The sequence below is a fragment of the Colletes gigas genome, unplaced genomic scaffold, assembly GCF_013123115.1.
Source record: "Colletes gigas isolate AHSC1104 unplaced genomic scaffold, ASM1312311v1 Colletes_gigas_Sc00034, whole genome shotgun sequence".
Taxonomy (NCBI): domain Eukaryota; kingdom Metazoa; phylum Arthropoda; class Insecta; order Hymenoptera; family Colletidae; genus Colletes; species Colletes gigas.
In genome coordinates, this window is record NW_025106663.1 from 647541 (window position 1) to 664332 (window position 16792).

At 42.9% G+C, this 16792-nt stretch overlaps 2 protein-coding genes across 4 annotated transcripts in view; both read left to right on the forward strand.

Moving 5' to 3' along the window:
* LOC122402287 overlaps positions 1–16792 on the forward strand; it is a 684713-nt gene that overhangs the window by 331152 nt on the left and 336769 nt on the right. The window lies entirely within an intron of this gene.
* LOC122402296 (neuronal acetylcholine receptor subunit alpha-7) overlaps positions 1–16792 on the forward strand; it is a 175643-nt gene that overhangs the window by 91318 nt on the left and 67533 nt on the right. For all 3 annotated transcript variants that reach the window (XM_043404961.1, XM_043404962.1, XM_043404963.1), the window contains exons 6-7: positions 11574–11649; positions 15158–15352. In XM_043404961.1, coding sequence (XP_043260896.1) covers positions 11574–11649; positions 15158–15352 — 271 coding nt within the window. The remainder of the gene's footprint in view (positions 1–11573; positions 11650–15157; positions 15353–16792) is intronic.

The following is a 16792-nucleotide window of genomic DNA, read 5'->3' on the forward strand; positions in this document are numbered from 1 at the left end:
CTCTCGCTGTGTTTCATACTTTTTTCTTGCCTTTAAGGAAGGCAATTTGTCGGCTACGAATCTCACGTCTGACCGATAACGATGGATTTCCCATAGAAAATTCGTGTTATTCGAGTAACCAGGTCGTTGATCACGCAACAATTAAATTCGTCGGGGTTTGTAACGTTAAATGCCCGTATATATTATTTAATGCCCGAACAGGGTTCTGATAGCTCGTGTTTGCGAGTGCGGTTCCGTTAATTGTATTCCACTTTCAGGGCGGTTGCTACTCGGAAATGCGGTAATAGCGTGAACCGTCGTTAGATTAGGACTCGTCGTATTCAATTATTTCGGAATCGAGGCGAACTTGGCGTAATTGTCATTAACAGGATCGCTGCTTGTTATTGACGCGTCGATTGCTCCGACGTTACCTGCCAGCCATAATTGGAACTGTAAGAAAATCACTTTATTATCGTCGCGCGGATCAATTAATTGATCGTTTCCCCATGGTGGAAACGCGATAAGATGTAGTTTGTAACGTTAATGGCAACCAGGCTTCGAAATCATGTTTCCCTTCGAACGGAATCAAAGGTGTAACTATGAATAATTTATCGAGAATCGTCCTGATGAACGAAACGTCAACGTCTTCATCTTTTCGCGTTAGTTTTATTCGCGATGGCGTATCAGATTTCATCCGACGTTAAATCTCGTTAAACGTGCTCAACTCGACTGTAACCGAATTTCGTAGAAGTTGAGATAATCGCCGTTAATGGAACAACGTCTGCATGCTGGAACACGAGACAGTGTTCCATCGTTAATCACGGTATTTTCATTCGCGACTCGAAAGTACCCCGTCAATTTCCGCTTCCTGCAATTCTCACATTTATGCACATATTTTCTTCGCCAGCCGTATATACAGTTAACCGAGCTAATAACCTAACTTTCACCCTCGATGCACGGGTATTTAAATATTCGCTGGAGCGAATATACATAATAAATAACCGAGTTTGTTCGTTTCACCTCTGATTTTCTCGCGAAACGCCCCACCCCTTGCCTGGACTCCGCGAAACTAGGGACGAACGTGTTTCATCAGAGAGTAAATTTGCTCGACTCGCCGGGAATATAACGTGCGTGAATTCACGAGCAGCGTCAGAAACACGCGCATCCAAGCTGTTCGGATACGGAATGATAAATTCATTTCACTTACGAGCCGCCTCGGACAATTTCCCGCGACTGGATCTCTCGCGTTTCACGGCGCGCGTAAAGAATCGCGGAGGATAGTCCTTTTCCCCCGGAAACGACGAGCATCGTTTGCGTCGCGGATGCCGTGAAATTGCAAAGCAGAGCTTGACAGGACGCATTCTGCCCAAAGGAAGCTGATAAATCGAGAGTTGTTCTGATCGAAAATCATTCGAAGAGAAATCCAATCTACGTAAATAGTTACTCGATAAATATACGTTTCAAAGCAGAGTTGAAAAATGAATCAGCAGGAGTAAGATCAATTTTCAAATTATTTTGATAATAATTATGTTGGAACGCATTTGTTGAAATCAGAGATTCCAATATAACAAATTTGTCAGCTAAAAGGGGTCAGATTATTTCGCGAGTCCATCAGAAGCTTTTAAATATACATATACATGTTTTTCTGTTGCTATATTACTGCACACTCCAAAGTTAAGTAGTAGAGATCAGCCATATGAAATTTACCGGAGAACAAGTAGTATAGATCAACCATTGATCAGCCATGCGAAGCGTACAGATAGTCCAAGTAGTCCAAGTCGATTATTGATCAGACAGGCGCAGACAAATGACAAAAACGAATCGGTTATCAACAATAAGAAATCAAAACCTGTAAATTTTTCGTGTAGGAAAGAAATTGAACAGCTTTGCTTCGTTCTCGAGACCCGAGCAGTTAAATTATGTACTTGTTGATCGTCGTGGACACCTGTTTCTCGTTTAACTGATTACACGTGGACTTGGATACAAGAAACACATTTTCACGTTCACCTTTTTATTCATTTTGAAATACTCTTTAAATCGTGAAACGTTGACTGTAGTGGAAGCGTGGAATTATCGAGCAGAATGATTTTCGTCCATAAAAATATTCGACAGCCCGGGAAAGATAAACCGGTGACATTTTATCTCGAATAATCAATATCGTGGAAAGGCTAGTGTGGGTCGTAAAGTTCGGTAATCGCCACGAATAGCCAAAGATCGCTCTTTTAGTGATAATACCACGCGGAAGTTAAACCGGCGAGTGGAGAACATAAAACGCGAACGATTTATTGTTCGAATCAGAGCCTCGACGCAGTTGTCGAACTTCCTACGATTTATGGAAAGTACGCTGGAGTTATTTCGTCGAGAGTCACGCGTGTGTTTCCTTTTCGTTTTTAATTTTTTAACGCGCGTACGAGAGAATTTTAATCGAGAAAAATTAATGCAATCTCTGTTATCACTTTGTTTCTCACATGCTGTATTCCTAAATTGCGAGAGAGGACCATCGATTACAATTACGAGCAAAGAACCCACTTTTCGAAGGTTTCACGACTGTCTGGAGTATAAATTTCGATAATGTGCACTCGTTTGATCGTGGAAGGTCTGCTTAAAAGCGGTGTCACGATATCTTTTCAACTGCTCAGAGGATTTGTTATGCGTACGTTGATCAGACTTTAAAAAACAAGTAATTATTATAATTTTGAGATACAAGTTGTCGCGAGTTTCAAGAATTTTTACGAATGAATTCGTATCTGACTATTTTTAAAGTCGCTGCAGGGCGTTCTAGCGTGGGTTTAAGTTAAGGAAGACGTGTATAGAGAAAGGAGGAAGCGTAGTGGGCTGGATGAAGGTAATATAAGAGTCGAGTACGATGTTATACAAGCATAATGCAGCGTCAGCCGGTCGCGTACAAAGAGACGTACGCATAACAAATTCGTGAATGCAATCTCGGCACACGAATTGGCTATAAATGTGGCGGACATTATACGTACCCTGGTGTCGGCATTAACCTCTCGGATAGACGAGGGGTCGCTACGGTGGGCTGATGTCGCTTGCCGGTGTTACTTGCTTTCACGGGCTTTTCTACGGAACATATTGAGCGAGCTTTCACTATATTATACGTAGATATTATACGCGCATACAAAACGGTATACGACCACGCGCGGGAAACAAGTTTCAAGGAAAAGAGAAAAGAAGCGAGCAAAAAGCGGAAGATACCGGTGTGACCCAACCCCCCCTAGACCCACACAACCCCCTCGGGAATATACGTCGCGTATATATGTGTCTTCCTCCCAAACCACCCCCCCCAACCAAACCCCCCCTTTCAACCTGGGAGAAAAAAAGTAACAAAGATATCGGACACGTAGGGGACAGGATGACCGAGAACACAATGACCCAGAATATACTTATACATGCCATACACACAGATACATCGACAGTCAAAGCAGGGACCACGTGATTATGTCTGAGCTGGAAATTGTGATCTGCATGGTATATGTCTTCGTTACTCTACTATTGACTCCGCAACGATTATCCTCTCGATTACTCCACTACCATTTTCCTTTTCTCGTACCTTTATTTTCACGACAGCGAAGTCTTGGTTTCTGCATTACGTTTCAGAAGCATGTCATTTCTATAAATTTATTACTCGATGCTAGAAAAAAGGCGAACCTTTTTATAATAAAAGAATGCACTTATTTTCATGGAAAAATTCTAAGGGACAGTTTGACGAGTGTCAATAGAACTGACCAGGAACCACTTTATTCCTTCGATCGTGGAGTAATCAAGGCTCCGTTTAACGTAATTTTTTGCGAGCCTTCGTCGCTAGATAGAGTTGTCCGTGCTTTCTCATCTTTTTCCCCCCTTTTCCTCGGTTTCCATCGACGAGGCACTCTCTCTTGTCTTTCGACACCAAGGAAACGCCATCGAGCCAGACACGAGGATCAAGTTATTTGCAATCTGTCGATCCGTTGTCCAGAACCCGAGCAAAGTTTCCATCGCGGAGTCGATAGCTGAGTGACGTTTCCATGCCAGCTACTAGCGAGATCTCGCTCTTGAAATTCTCCGTTTCGCTAGACGTTCACCGAATTCATTTCATTCATTTCATTCATTTCGCGCGTTTACTTATCGATCCTCGATCGATCAATTTGTAAAATGCTCGGAGAAGTATTACCAGTGCATGGTAATTGTATCGATATTAAGAAATTCTACGCATTCTCTACGGTGACTCGTTGAAATAGACAAAAAGAGCCTGTTCAAGAGATTAACTATTCTCGATGATTTTATTACCCGGTGCATAATGACGCGTGAGGTCGTTAAATTGTTTCGAAAGCGTCCAATTTTGGCAAAAAGTGTCGGGATAACCTCGACGTGAATTAATTTACTCGTCGCAGCGTCGTTGGTGCGTTCACAGAAGCCGAGCAATTAGCGTTTTACGAGAATTCCTGGCCGCGCGTACGCGGAGGGTTTTACGATTGTCGCAAGACCGGTGATAGACAGCTCGTAAATTCGCGAAACCGCGCCCGGAGATGGCGCATTGTTCCGTTCCACGTGTCTGATCGGGGGCCTGTTGATCATAAACTGTTAATCGCGTTTATCTTTGGCGGACAGCGAATGGAAACTGACAAACTGCAGGCTTGACACTGCACGCGACGAGATCAAGATATCGAGTGACTCGATTTCCCCAAAATTCGCTGCAATTTGCTGGTCGCTGTGGCCACCAAGTAAACTGATAAGACGAACCAAAGTAATCGATATCAAAATATTCAACTGTTCGGTTCTTGAAGCAAGGATTCAATACCTATGACTTTTACACAGGTATTACTCCAGCAAAGCTGCATGGAAATCGATATTCAAGTAAATACCAGTCATTTTTTTTTTTTAAATTCTTCGATAATCTTCCGTACAGATTTACTCTTAAAAAGAATAAAATTCGCTTTGTCACATCGTTGTTAATCTCTTGAAGTTCCCAAAGGCTAATCAGTTTGCACCGAAATGTAATTAGAAACTGACGAATCGAAGACGAAGGTAATTTGTTTCCGTACTAGAAATCGATGAGCTACCAATGCGAATGTGTACAGATCAAGGATAACGTCCTTAAGAACACGAGATAAATTGAATATCAGGAGCTGCACCTCGATAAAACTTATCTACGCCTCGATAAACGATCGAGTTTTATTACCTCGCGATACATTGTCCGGGGAGTTTTACGAGAACCTAAGCAGTAATACTTCTCGCGATCCTCTTGCACGCCATTCCTCTGCGAAACAATGTGCGAAGGAATAAAATGTCGCGTTACTTTAACAGGCATTACAGACATGATACTCGAAATTGCTCGTCGATACGTGCAAAACGTTTGCTGAACGGAGAACTTGAGGGGCGAACGACCACTCGCTAAGCTTAGGCTAAGTACATATTTGTTTCGCACACACCTGTTAACTTGTGCCATAATTTTCCTTATGGTCGCCACGGAATTCACCTACCTTCAATAGATGTGTTAGAACCATAAGTAGATCGTCGAAAGCAGTAGAATTTCCATATCGACAGTTTGTTGTTTTATTTTTGGCCTCGCGTAAGGAATCGCACTGTTTTGAAAAGAAATATTATCGTTTATGAGATATCGCGTTCTACTTGCTCGAAAGGGTAAATATTGGGTTGCTAAAAAATTTGTTTACTCGACCGTAAACGAAAAAGAACACGATTTTAATCGGAAACATCGATCGTTCGCGATATATATTTTTGAGTGGCTATACACGGCAGCCCCGGCCACACGTCACGCTTGATTCGTTTACTTTACACATTATTTTCCGCGATTAAACGGTTGTTTTTGCGCGAGCACTTGAAACGGTAATGGATTTATCCCAGACCCGCGAAACGAAAATTTATACGACGACCGAGGAATCAAAATAAATGTTACATTCGCGGCCATATTCCAACGTTTTAAAACTCAGTCGCGACGAACGCGATAATTTCACGAACCTTCGAATTTACAGAAACCGTATTATCTTTGCCAACGAGTGCTCGTCTTTGAAAGTTTCGTCCTCGCGACGTTATTTTAAAAATTATTGTCCTATCGTGAGATATCTCAGCTGTTTTAAGGGCGTACATTTAAGAAATGGAACTTTAGAGTGGGCTGTTCTTTAGAAACTTCGGTGGCCTGCTGCTCTTTGGCCTACAGTGTCCATATGCCTGGCTAGTTCTCAAAGTTTTTAGTTTTATACGACTATCTGCAGGCACGTGCTTTTGACGACGTACGACGATGAATTCGGTAAAGTAAAATTCCAAGTCAGTCTTAGAAAGAGACATCGACTGCTGTTAATAAATTAATTAATTTAGAAGAAAAATGTAGCTCGTAGGTTGTTTCGTTATGACGGATTAATAATTAATTCAGTGAACATTGCTGTAACGAAAAGGGCCGCTGAATCTTGATAATATATTATACCATAAATCACAGATAAAAATGAAGCCACTATATTACTCTGTTTTATGGGGTTCGAGTATTCTTTTATAGTTTTTTCAAGCTATCAGTGATATTAGAATTTACAACCTGACGATTCCTTTATCATTTAAATACCGGATGAAATATTTCCTGAAATATTTGCGTAGAATAATTTACATCGGGAATGTTCACAAGCGGTGCAAAGTCAGATACCAGGTAGGGTCCCTGTGTGATAGAGTGGGGGGGCCTCATCGAACGTAGTCTTCGGTCTAGGAATTATTTAGAGAGGGGATCAGAGTTGTCTACGCATCAGCGACGAAAAGAACGCGCGTAGAACTTTGATAAACATTCGAGAGGACCTTGAATTTGTTTACGCGTCTCGACGTACTGCGTATCCTCGCGAAAGGACAAAGCGAAGTCCTGAATTACGCGTTTAAATACTGAAATACTAGTAAAATTCTTTATCCAAATTTCGGTATCAACTGCAGAAATATCTCGAGCGTCCAGAATCTGGAACAACTCTTTTATCGAAGCCGATACGAAGCATCGATCGTTTGAAAATTTTAGCGATCGTCCACTCACATTTCTTGGTGAGTGACTCTAAATCCCAGTATCTACTTCTTGCGTGTATTTAGTTGTATTAAATATTTTATACATTCGAATAGCACATCAACGATTAGTATATAAGATCCTAGGTGTCCCAGTAAAAATTATCACCTGGATTATTTTCTAAAATTGAGGACTAGTCTCGTTTGAAACATCCGTGATCTATTTTGTAAAGCCGTGGTTAACTTTGACGGGTAAACTGTCTAATGCGGAATTACGAAACGTCGAAGGGCTCGTATAAAATAGGATATCTTGCGGGACGTAGTTCGTTACAGGGCGCTTTGATCGTGCACGTAGAGCCGTGGCAAACATTCGTCGGTCCCCTGATGAAATTTTTCTTCCACCGTCGGACCAAACCGCCGTGAAATAAGCGAGTCGATACCTAACTTGCACCTGTTGCACGTGTGTTCCTGGCATCGCGACCGAGTCTCCAGATACTTTGCATTCGCGTAGCGCCTCCATTCTTATCCCGGGTTTCCGCCCCGCGATGATTGCTTTCAGCCCCGGTTCCTCGTCCTTGTCGCGTGTTCTTTTCCTTGGCAATTTGCGAGTTCGTCACCTACGAGACCAGCTCCGCGTGACCTGAAACTTTCCCCGGGTACTCGTTTTATCCGCGACGTCGGTGATCCGTTTGACCGACTTCCGTGCACTTTCAGTGCGTTGATTGCGCGGCTAATTATAGGGCCGGAATAAATTAGCGATTTTTACGCGAAAAATACGAGGGGGAGCACCGCGTTCCAGTCTCGTTCCGCTAAATTCCCGCGGCGTGTAAATAAACTGGGAACTTTACCCCAGGGTTGATGGAACTGTTTCAAACGAGGCCGCGAATTAATCCCAACAACAATGTATTTTTCGATCCCTCGATAACGCTGATTTAATTTAAGAGTTACTTCGAACGTTGCGCCTAGTAACCTAAAAGGATACATTTGTTTCAGAGTTCATAAACAGTACGACGATCTACTTAATCTCCATCCCCCGTAGACAGTTCAAGAAACACTAGAAACATGTATAGTTGAAGTTTACCGACTTTACTGGCGTGTGCGAAGCAAATTCATTCCGATCGGATGCGCTCTTACATGTGTGCCCCTCGTTGCATTCGAGCACGAGTTGATAGAAAAAGAACGGCGAGAAAGGTGGTGTGTGTCGTGTAATAAAAGGGAAAAGAAGAATGCGTGTGTGGCTCTGTTCGATGCACGAGGTTAGGGCACTCGTGTAAGACCACGTTCTCTCTCTCTCTCTCTATCTCAATAATACATCAAACATCGTGTTCACCGTAGAACTTAAGTGTTAATCGCGAGAAGAGCGCATAAAACTACCCGTTTCCAGCACTCGGTGTGTTCGAAGTACAGTAATGCTCGTTTACGAGTGACAGAATCGCCTTCCCTCTCGTCGCTGTGCACGTTTACGCGTTCTGTGCAACCATATTGGCCTCTGTTTTATCACCTGAAAGCGAGAACTACTGTAACTGCACTCCTCCGTGAACCTCGATCGAGTGGTCAATAGATTGCATACAAATACGTACCTAAATCGAATGTATTCCGCATAAATTGCATAAAATTCGCAGTCTACTGATCAGAATATCGCCGAATATTTTTTCTGCAGCGACTGGGGAGTCGTTCTATATGGACAAAGATGGACGTCGCCTGTTTCTCTTATTGCTTCCGGGTCGTTATTCCAAAGCGGCGAGTGACCTCGGCAAATTATATTCACCGGTTCTAAAAAAAGATTCGCGTACCAATTAATAGAACGGTAATTAGCAGCAGCTTTCCACGCGCTGATTAATCAACGATACCGCGTAGTCGCCGCGTTTATTTCCATGCATCGAAAGTGGAAAACGAAGCTCTCGAGGTTCGATCTCGAAATTGAATTCCGTGCTTTGATTCGAAGCAATCGCGTGAAAAATATCCACTTTAATTGCGCCGCGATAGAAACGCGAATATTCTTCCATCGTTAGTTTCTCGATAGACAGGGTGTTATTAGAATAATAAAGAATCGTATCTACGAGTCCATAAAAATGAAATAAAAAACGGCGAATAAGATCTCTTTGAGAGTATGATTAAAAACCCGGGGAAATGAAGTCCACAAACGGATCGCTAGCAACATTCTGCTTATCTCTTTTAATTACGCTCGGTTGCGCGCCAGCGAGCCGCGTCGTTTATTTACCGGTGTTTGCCGCGAACTTATGCATACACGCGCATTAATCGAAAATGCACGACCGAGTAAACACAGGAGGGACCAGTAAACACGCGGAACGCGTGAATCCGCGATGCAAATACGCGCGTCGAAAAATCGTGTCTTCGATCGTCACGATAACATCGTCGAACTAGTTTAAAGTAGTCTGAAAAGTGTCGTATATTACGCACCCCCCATCGTTCTCTCGAATCGAAAAATGCAGAGAGACCAAGGAGGAGGGCAGAGTTTCTTTACGAACACCGAATCACACGTACTCGTCCAACACCATTCGACACACAAGCCCCGTGAACTAATACATCACAAGGAATCAACATTGGTTCGCGTACCAAGCGAATAAATATACTATATGTACGGCGTGTGTGTCGCATGCTCTGTCTCTGTGTAAAACGCACCTACTCGTGCAGATACTCGATCGATGTGCAACCTGTGTTTGCGATATGTAGATGCATGCGTTCCCTGGTTCCCAGCATTCCTCATTTTCTGTGTATCTCGCGATCAGGGAAACTTGAGAAGAATTTGTTCCCACGGACAATAGTGGCGCTTCGGATGACAGGAACGTTGATAGTTTATCGCCGATATAATCGTTTTCGAGCATTCTGTTAGCGAACGCGTAAACTGTCGAGGTTTACCCGTCGAGTTAAGTCGCCAAAGCGACATCCGGATGTTCGCGGGGGCCTATGTGAATGCGAATTGCACGCTCACATATCTGTCGTCGGTGACGCGTGCTGGTCGATTGCTCTCATCAGCGAGCCCTTCATAATGTAACCCGTGTATTTAACAATGCAAATGCCTCATCGTACATCCATCGAACTCCCATCCTCTCACCCCAGATTATACGAGAGTGGCCGTGGACGGTTGACACGATCGGGCATCGGCTGGATTCTTCGCGTAAAAATAAATGGAAAATGTGAAATAAAATGTTTCGTGCCGGGCTTTGTATCGGGGGTATCGACGGCGATATGGTATTTGTCGGTTATTTTTTCCATCAAACCGACAATTTACATTCCGGTAACGACCAGAGATCGAAGATACATAAGTTTTCAAAATAACGAACAACAGAGAAACGCTTTTGTTCTGCAATTTCAATTTTTTTTTTTTTTTTGTTTTCTATGCAAAGAATCGTATGTTCCGTTGTATCAATCGTCCTCGTCCATGCTGTATATGTTTGCGCAAAGAGTCCTTGGCTGGAAAACCCTCCCTTTGATCGAGTTTCAAGTGCACACGCTGTTGATCCTAAACTGGTAATTATCGGAGAAGGTTAATTCTTGACCGAATCGTCGAAATTAGACAGATTATTGATTATAAATTTACGCGCGGCTAGGATTCCTGGCGTCGTTCCTCGACGTTCCCTCTTTAGCGGGAAATTGTGTTAATCAATGGTATCGAGAAACGGAGTTTGTCGTTTGATATGACGGGACATATCGGGACAAAAACGTGCACGTTGAACGACGCAGATCGCGTTCGAGTCGCCTGTCACCGGTTTAGGATTAATTGTCAATCGTGCATGGGCCGATAAATTTCAGACAGGCAGAGTCTGTGGACGCGGACTCGTTACGCTTTCTAGAATACTAATTGAAAATGACAATTGGATCGATAGACGCATCGGGCCGTGAAAACCTCCGTGAAACCACAGGGAAAATTCAACGCGTACAAAGCTAGTACCTGGAGGATTTTATTACGAAGCACTAATAGAAACTAATCATGTCGTTGATAGTTCCTTAGTGCTTTGAAATTGGATCGCGTGATCGGGATATCTGTCAGGCTGCGTGCAGTTCGATTTTGCAACGCGTGACTGTGATCAAGTATAAATATCAACATACGTAGACACATTAGTTTGCCAAATGATGCGCCAGACAGGGACTAAGCCGGAAATCCTTGGAGAATAAACGCTCGAATCTCGTTCGAATATAGTTCGACAAGTTTAATAAGATCCCCGGGGGTGGTGTACGAGTCGGTGATAGAATAGGAGACCAGACGATTAGATTATCGCTAGGGCCTATGACCTGTCTAGCAGACGTCATCAGATACTTTCCAGACGATGCAACGCTATAGCAAGATAACAGACTGTAGCGGAGGATCCCAGATTCCGTCTGTCGATCGTCGTCAGATTGCTTTCCCTTTTCTGTACCAGACACGCACACGAGACACCCTTCGCGACACACCGTGTTCCCTCGAGTCTTCACCTTGCACGATTTATGGGGTGCGTCGTCGTAATCCGTGTGGCTGCTAATCTATAGCCGTTTGAGATACCAAGCTGTCGCATGTGCACGCGTCTATGTCTGCTTCCATGCTTCCTGTTTCCTAGCGGAATCGACCCGACCGTAGATACGTGCCTGTCTTAATCAAACTTTGACCTTGGTAGCTCGATCTGGTACTGAACTCTGAGGAGGGCGGCGACTTGTCGGATTTCATCATGAACGGGGAATGGCACCTCATCGGTGAGTTTCATTCAACGCACGTTTATTCGCGATCCTTGCAAGTTATCGAGCTTGATGTTGAATCATCGAATTTTTGTGCATCGAGACGTACCAGCATTCTCTTAAAGAAATAAAGAGCGTACGAAGGAAAATGCATTGGAATATTTGCTTGCGTCAAAGCTGTTCCAGGCCAAATTAAGATTAAGAGAATTTTGCATAGAAGGGAACGCGAAAACGTTAACTGTAATGCTCTTCGAGTGCATCGTTCGTATTCTATCCGGCGTTTGTTCGCGAGAAGAACGCTAATATGCGTTAATCCCTGCTCGTTAACGAATCTCTTTGTATTTCGCTGAAAGAGACTACGCCGTAGAACAAGAAAAGGAATTACTAGCGGGAGAAATTCAGACAAGCACAGTTCCATATGTTCATGTTTGCGTTCGATGATTCGATAGAATTAGATAACAAAGCATACGAGTCGAGTTGTCGATTAAAATTAATATTTGTCAACATGGCAACTTGCAATCTTACGAAATTAAAAAAGAATACCATATTATGGAAGAGGATTAATTAGTTTCACACCGAAGAAGGAAATTTGAGGTAGGAGTATTAATATTCGTAACAATAAATGAACTCGAACGTCAAGACGGAACCGAGTTCGCATTATCCCGTAGAAACAATGGACGCTCGAATAGTAGGAGTTGAAAACAATAAAAAGTATTATCAAAGGATAAATGTTGTCAACAGAAAATAACGAAACAATCGGCATTGGTGAACAAGCGTCCTACAGGTGGTTTTATACGTTCCCCAATATCTCTTTGTACTTTCTAATATGTACTTCAGAATCAATTTACGCATTAGTTAAAGGCTCTTCGTTGGCATTCTCTAACGAGATTGCATTGTAAATCGGGCTCGACTTGGTTCTAATAGCATTGATGGATTATCGAAAATCCATTTTCCATTCAACGTCGATTTTAGTGCCTTAATAGACTGCCCGCCTCGATGTCAGTTTCAAGCAGTCACGCGTATCAATGCGGAGATATGACGTGAGTTACTTCGATAGCTCTCGACGTGTAATTCCAACCTAAACTGCTACACCTTTCCAAGTAGAATTCCTCCGTTCTCGCGGCAAAATATTCACGATAATATTCAGATCAACGTTGACATTCTGCCCTGATCGATTCAGAGTAAAACTGACACTTTTCGACTTCTTTCGGCGAGAGATTCTCAAGTAAACATTCTACGGTCACCCTTATTTTTCGATTTTAAAATATTTAAAAAAATCCAGAATTGTTGAATTCATGCTAATATTGAAATACTATAGCTTCCTTTGTGAATGTTCAATTTTGTTAGGTTAAAAAATTTTGTTAACAGTTAGTTTCTATCTGGATAAATTACAAGCTAGGATATAAAATATTTAAAAAATATTCAGAATCGTTGAATTCATGCTAATATTGAAATACTATAGCTTCCTTTGTGGGTGGTCAATTTTGTTAGGTTAAAAAATTTGGTTAACAATTAGTTTTTATCTGGATAAATTACAAGCTAGGATATAAAATATTTAAAAAAAATTCAGAATCGTTGAATTCATGAAAATATTGAAATACTATATAGCTTCCTTTGTGGGTGTTCAATTTTGTTAAAAAATTTGGTCAACAGTTAGTTTGTATCCGGATAAATTACAAGCTCGGATTCGGCATGAATTTGATAACATCTAACAGGATACGATTACTGTATTGTTTAACACAAAGCAGCGATTAATTCTCAACATCCATATAGCTTTGCGCTACACATCATCCTGGGATATCGATGCACGTTCCATACGTCGTTGATTGGCTTCGATGGCTCTATTAATCATATCCCGTGGAGTAACATGAAATTCATGGTGGTTCCAAACCAGTAACTTGTCGACGTAAAAAAACAAAAAAAGAATTACAAGAAAACTCAATATCCAATACTAGTATCATTAAATTAAAACTCAATTAATTACTAGCTATAAGTGTGTTGCATGAAGATGTTATTTCGCAACAGATGATTAATAGAGGCATTCACGCTTGCAACAGTGCATCCATGTCGGAAGAAAGTGTGTGGCATGTTGGAATTGATCGTTGTTTCGTGTTAAACAATCGTATCCTGCGGAATAACATCAATTTCACGCTAGGAACCAGCTTTCAATCCATCGAGAAACAGACAGGATTGAAAAAAATGATTTTTAAAATAAAGAAAAATCGACCATCGACAAATTAACGCCAGATTTACGAGCATCGATCGCGCGTGTTTTCTTGGCTCGATACTCTGAAAACTTTGTTCGAGAGATTCCAAGTAATTTAGGTGGCAATTGTTGTTGGCGAACCAGCCACGTAGAGTCTCAGTTTTCCAGGATAACGTACAGTTTTCGCGGTATTCATTTCGGCGTCGTCGACGCGTAAAGGAATGTTGATGGAAGTCGTTAAGAAGTCAGTTCCGGCGATCCTGCAAACACGAACACGAACACGCTCCTTCGTTCGAAAGATGTTCTTGCGCGAGATTCCCTCTCGGTGCATCCCATGAACTTTCCAATCGACCGCCGAATCCAGTTTCACACGGCTGTATCCTAGACACCATAGTCGCCTCTATAAACCCGTAAGACGGTCCTTTCTTTCCCCGACATCACTGCCTTTGACTCTTCTTTTTCGCTGTCAGCTCCGGAGTGTACCGTCTTTGCTCGAAACTGTTCGACTCGGCGGATGAAAACGCGCGTGAAGGAATCCAAAGTGTCAGGGACGCGAAATAGAGCTCCGGAGAATGTCGAGCGCGAGATTGCATTAATAAATTCAGATTTCTTTGTTCCTTCCATAAAAATCTTTTGAAAGAAAAATGTCCAAAGAACAAGACAATTAAAACGCGCAACGTTTGGTAAATTAGCGTAAAAATAGCTGACTTGAAGAGCTTTTCTGGAGCGGCAACAAGTGACCCAGACCCTGACACTTTCTTATCCGTATTATCGGACTCGATCGGCGACGATTCCGTTTGATCGAAAGTAATTAAAAAGGCTCCGTTCCCTTCGGCGCAATTATTAACGCGATCAGTAAGTATACGACTCCTAGCGACTTGGTCGATGCTTAATTTCTTTTGGAAGTAGCTCGAACATTTCGCGAATCGAACAGAAATGTTTAAAGAAAGGTGAATGTAAGTGTTCGCGAAATGTTGGAGAAGCATTCGGGCGAAATCAGCGAAGCGTGTAATTTGTGACGGAGGATGGACGAATAGTTGCAACGTTTAAAGGTATTTAATTACACGAAACGATTAATGTTAAGCGGGGTAAAGGGTGAACAGCGTTGGTATTTCTCGAGCAGAGTGCCGTTTAATCCCAACAAATTACACGCTCGGCCGATACACGCAACCCACTTACACCTGTCGGTGGGCGTCGTTGGACGAAAACCAGGACAAACTGTCCTTGAATTTCTCCAGCCGAGGTAGTCGTTCAGGTAACTATTAGTTCCCTTGGTATCGACAGTGCATATAATTAAGGTCGTTCGGGGGTTCGTTGCAGGAATGCCCGGGAAGAAGAACACGATAACGTACCAGTGTTGCCCGGAGCCGTACGTCGACATCACCTTCACGATACAAATTCGAAGGAGGACCCTGTATTATTTTTTCAACCTGATCGTGCCGTGCGTCCTGATATCGAGCATGGCCCTCCTGGGCTTCACGCTGCCGCCGGATTCCGGAGAGAAGCTCACCTTAGGTAACGTAACTCGTAGCATGCCTTGCCTGCCGATCACACCAGCCACACACGTATCTTTACGTTACATCTATATTTTTCTATCTTATTCTGTCTTCTTTCCGTTGGTTATTTCGACTCTACACACATACGTATCTGTGTCTATCTATCTGTCTATCTTTCTCTCTGTTTCTCTTTGTGCGTGATACACGTGATCTTGCGACTGTTTTACGAGAAGGGTCGAACGACGATCCACGGACCCAATTCTCGACATGTTTTTTTTCGTTATATTTTTCCACGGTTCGCGACGGGATCAGACGCTGTTTGGGAATTTGCAGTATTACTATAAACGCTCGAACAGATTGATGGGGAAAGAACGACGCCTCGAGTCCTCTTTCTTCGCTAGGCGTCACATCGGTTATCGTTCGAGCGGAATCCGCATGGTATTGAATTTCTTCTCCATTTCGTACTCGATTCGCAATTTTTCTCATCGAACCAGTCGAAATTATGGCCTTCCATATATCCAGAAATATATAGTAACATTTCTCGATCCGAATTTAAGGGGAAAGTAACACAGAGAATATTTCAATATTTTAATAGATACAGGTACCCGAGGAATGCAACGTGGAAAATGAAAAACGTTTTACCTCCGCGAATAATTCAAAGGGGATTACTCGGCTCGTAAGGATATGCAATATATTCTGGACGGTTCTCATTTGGCGGTGGTATTTCTCGAAAGCAGAGAAAGGAAAACGCGCGGGGGATGCATCGCGTAATCGCGAAAGCTCGTTGGAGCTTTGGTATTCTTCGCAGCGTTTCTAGGTTCCCTCCTAAACCAGCGATATCGATGGGAGGGCTGCCTCCTGGTTGTCTCAGGTTCGTGGCTGCGTCCCGTCTGGGGACGTCGCGTGATTTCAATTTTGGATAGGTTGCATCCCGCGGATTACAACCTTGGAAAATCTCCGCACGCCACGATCGTGCATTATGCATACCGGCGCGCCGAAATTCGCCACGATCGTTGTAACCTTCATGAGGCTCGAATACGTCTTTTGGGACGCGAGTCTGGCTGCCAGGACGCGGACAGGCGATTAATTATGCGCGATGACACGTTACGAGACCAGGAACCTGGGGATACGTCGGGAATATTCGAAATACCAGTCGTGATCTTTAAACTTTTTAGTTTTATTTAAATCGTTTGTCCTGTCGCAGTAGAACTCGGCTAATTAAATCCATTAATTGCTTCGCCAATCTTTATCTTCCGAAAATTACCCAATCACCGGGTTAACAAGCAAGGAACTTGGAAACATCGTGGCTAGCATAAGTCTCTTTCTAACGAGTCCTTGAAAAGTAATGCCCGTTGCCTTGGTAAGTTTTGGAAACTCGAAGGTAGATGCTGGTCTTCCGAGGTCAAGCCGAGAGTTAATTACACAAAGTCACTGTCCTAGTCCGACTCTCGTTCTCTTC